Source organism: Geospiza fortis, unplaced genomic scaffold, assembly GCF_000277835.1.
Source record: "Geospiza fortis unplaced genomic scaffold, GeoFor_1.0 scaffold777, whole genome shotgun sequence".
NCBI classification, from domain to species: domain Eukaryota; kingdom Metazoa; phylum Chordata; class Aves; order Passeriformes; family Thraupidae; genus Geospiza; species Geospiza fortis.
Window position 1 is genome coordinate 183576 of NW_005054689.1, and position 7263 is coordinate 190838.

General features: G+C 47.7%; 1 protein-coding gene across 1 annotated transcript in view; it reads left to right on the forward strand.

Annotated features, from left to right (window-relative positions):
* ARHGAP25 (Rho GTPase activating protein 25) overlaps positions 1-7237 on the forward strand; it is a 10238-nt gene extending 3001 nt beyond the window's left edge. Inside the window, exons 2-10 of the mRNA XM_031065161.1 lie at positions 1130-1217; positions 1379-1498; positions 2194-2401; positions 2886-3018; positions 3623-3696; positions 4200-4321; positions 5292-5476; positions 5904-6466; positions 7027-7237. Of these exons, the coding sequence (XP_030921021.1) occupies positions 1130-1217; positions 1379-1498; positions 2194-2401; positions 2886-3018; positions 3623-3696; positions 4200-4321; positions 5292-5476; positions 5904-6466; positions 7027-7237 (1704 nt within the window). The remainder of the gene's footprint in view (positions 1-1129; positions 1218-1378; positions 1499-2193; positions 2402-2885; positions 3019-3622; positions 3697-4199; positions 4322-5291; positions 5477-5903; positions 6467-7026) is intronic.
* The last annotated feature ends 26 nt before the right edge of the window (positions 7238-7263 follow it).

Genomic DNA, 7263 nt, shown 5'->3' on the forward strand with positions numbered 1-7263 from the left:
TAGATTTTATTTTACTTTATTTGGTATATTTTATTTTATTTTATTTGAATTTATGTTATATTTTATTTTGTGTTTCAGATTTTATTTTACTTTATTTTATATTTAATTTTATTTTAATTTGTATTTTAGTTTTTATTTTATTTTACATTTAATTTTATTTTACATTTAATTTTATTTTATTTTGTATTTTAGATTTTATTTAACTATTTTTTTCATTTTACTTTATTTTATTTTGTTTTGTATTTTATTTTATTTTCCCACCATTTTCTCCACGCCACAACTCACTTTTAGAGTACTCACCGCCTTTTTCTCCTTTGGAAAAATTCCAGGGAAAAGTCCCCTCTGCTGGAAAAGCTGTTCCCTCTACAAAATTTAAAAAGAAAATTAATAGGAGATGAGAAGTGAGACCAAAATAGGGAAGAGCAAAAAGAAGTGGTTTTCTCCTGATGAGAATCACTTCAGAGGAAAAAGTGGCATTTACCAAGTGCCCTTACTGCTTTAAAATCCCTGTAGTGCATCTCCACAAATACATCTGTGTATATATACACAAATATATCTGTATATATATAAAATATATATATATACACGAGTATATATATATATATGTGAATATATCTGTGCACATATATACACTAATATATCTGTATATATTTATACACGAGTATAGATGTACAGATATATATTTATACAAATATATCTGTATATGTGTATTTGTACACTAATATATCTATATTTATACAGGAGTATAGATGTATAGATATATACACACACACAAGTATATCTGTGTATATATATACATGAATATATATGTATATATATATACATGAATTTATCTATATATATACATACAAATATATTTGCATATGTATATATACACAGGAGTATATCTGTATATCTATATACACACAGGAATACATACATACATATATATATCCACGAGTATATCTGTGTGTGTATATATATATATACACACATATATTCTTGTGTGTATATATATATATACACACATATATTCTTGTGTGTATATATATATATACACACATATATTCTTGTGTGTATATATATATATATAAGAATATATGTGTATATATATATATCTGTATAAACTCCGGCCTCTACTCTGTCCTAGGGCTGCCTGGCTCTCCAGGGGAGCTCCATCAACGTGCTGGCCACCAACCCCGAGGAAGGAGGGAAATTCATCTTTGAGATCATCCCAGGTGAGGGCACCCCACTCTGCTCTGGAAGTGTGGTTTTTCTGCTCTTTAAATGACTATTTTCTGCCCTGTAAATGTGGGTTTTTTCCTGCCCAGTAAATGGGTATTTTCTGCTCTCTACATGAGTGTTTTCTGCCCAGTAAATGTGTTTTTGTGTCCCGCAGGGGTGGCCGGCGAGCAGCCGCGGGCGGGGCAGGAGCCCTGCGTGCTCATGGCCAGCTCGCAGGCGGAGCTGGAGGAGTGGGTGAAATCCCTGCGGAGGGCGCTGGGCTCGCCCTCGGGAGGTAAAACCAGGAATTTCTGTCCTGGGAATGCAGCTGGAGGGGGGTTTGGCTCAGAAATCCCTGAAAATGGGGCTGCAGTGCTGAGGGGAGCCAGGGATGAACATTTCTGGGCTGGCTTCATCTTCCTCTTCAACCTCCTTTCTCACCCTGAAAATGTTCTTGAGAAAAGCTCCCATTCAGGGATAAAGCCTTGAAAAAATGTTGGTTTTCACCTGCCAAGCTCCTCACTTTGCTTTTCCCCTGCCTTTTCTTGCCCAGCCCATCCTTCCTGTGAATTCTGTGAGTTCTGTGAATTCCATCCTTTCTGCCCCCATTTTTCTGGGCTGGAAAGGGATGGGTTTGTCTGAGCTGGGAGATGGGAGAAAGGTTTTTGCCTGGAATGGGAGATGAGAGAAAGGTTTTGCCTGGAATGGGAGATGAGAGAAAGGTTTTTGCCTGGAATAGGAGATGGGGGAAAGGTTTTGCCTGAAATGGGAGATGAGAGAAAGGTTTTTGCCTGGAATGGGAGATGAGAGAAAGGTTTTGCCTGGAATGGGAGATGGGAGAGGGGTTTTACTCCCTTTTCCTTGGTTCTCCACCCCTGTGAATGCAGTGAGGAGAACTGCAGACGCTTTATGTGAAGTTCAGAGTTTTGTACCAGCCCAGAGTGTGGAAACCCCAAAGCCACACCCTGAGCTGAGCCCCGGTGTCCCCAGGGGTGTTCGGGCAGTGCCTGGCACAGACCATGGCCCAGGAGCAGAGGTTTGGGCAGCACCTGGTGCCCTTGGTGGTGCAGAAGAGCGCCGAGTTCATCCTGGAGCACGGCGTGGCCGAGGAGGGAATCTTCCGCCTGCCCGGCCAGGACAGCCTGGTCCGGCAGCTCCGCGATGCCTTCGATGCCGGGGAGAGACCCTCCTTCAGCAGGTGACACTGCTGCCCCCATCCCAGCCCCAGCTGCAGGGAAACACAGCCAGGGCCACCCCCTGAGCCCTGCAGGAACCAGGAACCCTCCAGAGGGGTGTCAGGGGGAGAGGGGATCCAGCAGGAACCTTCCAGAAGGGCTTGGGGAGGCAAGAGGAACCTTCCAGAAGGGTTTTACCTGGAATGGGGAGCTGGGAGAAAGGTTTTCTTGGGATGGGAGATGGGAGAAAGGTTTTGCTCCCTTTTCCTTGGTTCTCCATCCCTGTGAACGCAGGGACAAGAGCCAGGGTGGTGCTGCAGAACTGCAGCTCCCACTGGTTAAACGTGGGTGAAGAAAAGAGATTTTGGGTTCCCAAAGCAGGGCAGGGAGGTTGAGGCTAAATGTGGGCGAAGAAAAGAGATTTTAGGTTCCCAAAGCAGGGCAGGGAGGTTGAGGCAATCCCTGAGCCGGGCCCTGCTGGCTCTGAGTGTCCCTTTGTCCCTGCAGGGACACCGATGTCCACACCGTGGCCTCCCTGCTCAAGCTGTACCTGCGGGAGCTGCCGGAGCCCGTGGTGCCCTGGCTGCAGTACGAGGATTTCCTGCTCTGTGGGCAGGCTCTGGAGGCTGACGAGACAAAGGTAGAGCTGCTTTTGTTTTCCTCTTCCCGGCCTTAAAATCAGTTTCAGTGCCAGGACACGCTCTGAGCTGCAGGGGCCAAGGGCACACAGCAAGGCTTTGGAATCTTCGGAGAGAAAAAGGGAAAAAATTAAAAAGAAAAACTGCCCCAAAGCCAGTGGGGTTTTCCCAGCTTGGCCACAGGGGTTTGTGAATTTTAAAGCTTCAATTTCTGCTTCTCTTTGGGGTTAAAAATGTTCTGAATGTCCACAAGAAGCTCGGGGAGATGAGGCAGGATCAGCTCTTCCCAGAGCTCGGGCCGGGTTGGGGGGGACCCCGCTCCTGCTGGGGCTGCCCCTCCTTGCTGAGCCCTGCAGGACATCCCATGGAGAGATGGAGCTCCAAGGGGAGCAAACCAGAGAACCAGAGTCGTGGAATACCTGAGTTTGGAAAAGATCCCCAAGATCATCAACCAGCACCCCCAGGGTCACCCTGAGTGCCACCACACGTGTTGGGAGCTGTCCCAGGGCTGGGGACATGGGGAGACCCCACACAGGCATGGCTGGAGTGAGCAGGAGCAGTTCTTGGGTCCTGTGAACCCTGCTGGAGCTGTTTTTCACCATGCAGGGCCACCAGGAGCTCCTGAAGCAGCTGTCCCTCCTCCCCAGAGACAACTACAACCTCCTGAGCTACATCTGCAGGTCAGTGCCCTGCACGGGCCAGGGGCAGCTCAGCTTTGGTGCTGGGGAGCAGAAATGGCACCCCAGGGATGAGCCCTCCAGGCAGAGCCTCCCTAAGCTGTGCTCTGCTTCCCTTTGAGCCACCAGGTCCTGGTTTTGGTGGAGGAGAATTCCAGCCCCTGGGATAAACCCCCTGGGAATGTCTGAGCACGAATCCCCACCCTCAAAGTCACCCATAAATCCCTGGGAATCCAAACCAGGTGTAGCTTTCCTGGACAAAAGCCCTGTGCACCAAAACCTCCAGGTTTCACCAAGGTGGGATGTGAGGAGGCCATTCCCTTCCTTCCTGAGCTGTTTCCAAGGGGAGCAGCTCCTCTTTTATTCTGGCACCAGTTCAGTCCTGAGGGTTCCTGTCCTTGTCACTGAGAGGAGGAGCTGGGAGCATGGATCAGGATTTCTTCACCACGATTTTTTGCCAAATCCCACCTCTGAAATGTGAAATGTTTGCTGTGGAATCCTGGCAGGTTTCTCTATGAAATCCAACTGAGCTCCAGCGTCAACAAGATGAGTGTGGACAACCTGGCCACAGTGATGGGGGTGAACCTGATCAGGCCCAGGGTGGAGGACCCTGCAGTCATCATGAGAGGTAAAAGGGACCCCTGGAGCGATTTCATATCCTGGAGGATATGGAATATTTTGAGGCATATGGAGTAATTTCAGTATCCCAGAGGATATTTCAGTTTTGAGGCATTCACAGCCTCACAATTGAAGATTTTTAGTGGTGGAGCTGAAAGAAAGGCAGAAATGTGCCCGGGCACAGGGCAGAGTGAAGCTGTGTGTTTGTTGGGCTGTAAATGTGTTTGTGGTGACAAAAACCCCCTCAGGAACTGACAAAGTGACAAAACCTCCCCTCATGGAGTTCAGCAGACTCAGGGAATTGCTGAGGTCATCTCTGAGCTGCTCAGAGCAGGAAGGTGTAAAATCCTTCTGAGAAATGTGGGTGCTCCTTTACTTTTATGTTGGATTTTATATATACATATATATATATATATATATATTTACTTAGAGATGGGATAACTGCGAGTTGTTTTAACAATTTTTAATTTTAGTCTTATGTGAAGGGTGAGATAATATAGATGTTATAATTTATGTTATTGCAATTAGAAGTTAACTATTTTTAAATGACAATATATTATAAGTGTTTTGTGCTTTATTAGTTTTAGTTACACTATGTTGTAAATAAATAGATATTTATTTATATTTATAATTTTAGCTCTATTTTAAAATATTTATATTTTTAGCTCTATTTTTAAAAAAGTATTTAGTCTTATTTGTAAGGCTATTTTTTGAAACTTATTTCCAGTTTAATTTTTTTCAAGATTTCTCTTATTTTATGGCATTTTTAAGTCACTTAAGGTTTGTATGTAGATGTACACTCTGTGAGTCTTCTGTCAGGTTTTCCACAAACCCATTTCCCACACTTTTACTCACTCCATTAACTTCATTTGGCTTTATGATCCCGCTCATTTTCTGCTCCACCTCCCTTTCAGCCAGCACAAGCCCTGGGGGTGGCAGGAGGGTCCCTGGCTCTGCCCTGATGCTCTCTGCTCCCCCAGGCACGCCCCAGGTGCAGAAGGTGATGACAGTGATGATCAGTGACCACCAGAAGCTCTTCCCCCCCTCCAAGGACGTGCCTCCCTCCCCGCCTGCCCCCAAAAACGAGAAGAAAGCTCCTGTCCCTCGCAGCTCCGTGGGCTGGGGGGCTGCAGAGGACCCCCGGGGCTCCACCCCGAGGCAGATGGTAAGGCTGGGTTTATTCAATAAATAAATGAATTAACCTACGTTCGTTAAACGTGTGGTTAATTGTGGCAGGCGCTGACAGGTCAGAGAGCCCTAAAAGCATTTGCTATTTTTGGGTTCAAAAGCTGTGTCTGTCACCCCTGGAATATTTACATCAGGAAAATGATGTAGATAAACTTCCCCCTTTCCTGTGGAAAATCTGCTGCTCTGGGGAATATGAAAACTCCCAAAGCTTTTTGGCCCTAGCACATGAAACCTTTCCAGCTCAGGCTGGTGAGGGGAAAACACTGAGGGTTAAAGGCTTTTCTTCAAAGGGATCCGTGCAAAAATCATAAATTTGGTGCAATTCAAAGTGGGTTCTAATGGAAAAGTGTGGCCAGCATGTTCCAGTGTGCCCTTTGTAAAGCTCTGTGCCCTGGCTGCCCCAGGGCTCTGTTTTGCAGAGGGATCACCCCAATTTCAGCAGCAGCCCTGGCCCAGCTGCCACCTCGAGCGTCCCTGGGGAGGACCCAGAGCCCACAGCCACGCTGGGAACATGGAAAACTCAGCCAAGGAAAAGAACCCAGACTTTACCCAGCAGGAAATCCTTCCTGGCAGCCCCGGGGGACAAGGGCAGGAGTGATGTCCTCACCAGTGACTTCTGGAAGAGCAGCCCACGCCCCCTGGCCAGCGAGGGACACAAGAGAACATTGTCCCACGATCTCTTTAAGCTGCTGGACCTGCACAGGGCTGCAAGCTGTGACAGCAACGTGGCAGAGAGCGGGGAGGGCAGCGGCTCCAGCCCCAGCCCTGCCAGCAGCGCCCCTGAGAAGGAATTCCTGCCCTGCTTCAGCCCCTGCCACGAGCCAAAGGAGCCTGGCAGCCCCAGCAGCAGCCCTGCTGAGGAGCCCAGAGCTGAGCAGGACAGCAGGGAGTTCCTGCAGGGCCTCATCCACAAGCTGGAGAAGGATTTGGAGGAGCAGAGGAGTGACTACGAGGGGCAGGTGGAAAGGTAACGGCAGGAGCAGCTCGTGCTGAGACAGCAAACACGGCAGATCATTCACCAGCAGGTCATGCAGGATGTCATAGCAGTGATCCATGATAAAACACAGCTGTTAGCAGGCAAATCAGTGTGCTGCACTGCCCGAGCTGTGGGTGGTGGATGATTCCAACATCAGTGCTCCATAGCTCTCACACACCATTCAGTGGCACTGCAGTGTTCCTGCAGTCCTGTGCACAGTTCCTGTCATAATTCTGTTATTGCCCTGAGACTGGACCATCAGACTCTCCAGAGTTCACCTGCAGCATTATTAACCATGGGCTCTAACCATCAGCCCCGCATATTGTTATTATATTACCATTATTATCCCATTATCAATACACACAGATCACATTTATTGATTTATTGGATTGAATTGTGTGGCCACTGAAGGGCTCAGGGCAGCACCTCTGGCTTGTTTTGGTGCTGAGGGAGTCTGAGGTCAGATTCCCTGAGAGCCAAATGATTTCCCAGCCCTTTTCCAACCCAACCCAACCCAATCCAATCCTTTCGTGCTCTGTTTCCCTTTGCAGCCTCCAGAAGGAAAACTACGAGGTGTGGGCCAGGGTGGTGAGGCTGAACCAGGAGCTGGAGCAGGAGAAGAAGAGGAGTGGGGAGCTGGAGCTGAGGCTGAAGAACGCAGAGCGCTCGCGGGAGGAGCTGGAGAAGAAAACCAGGATGCTCGAGGAGGAGACAAAAAACTTAACTAAAGCCACGAGTCAAACTGGTGCCAAAACCAACTAGGAGAAGACACCCAGCTTTTCACTGAC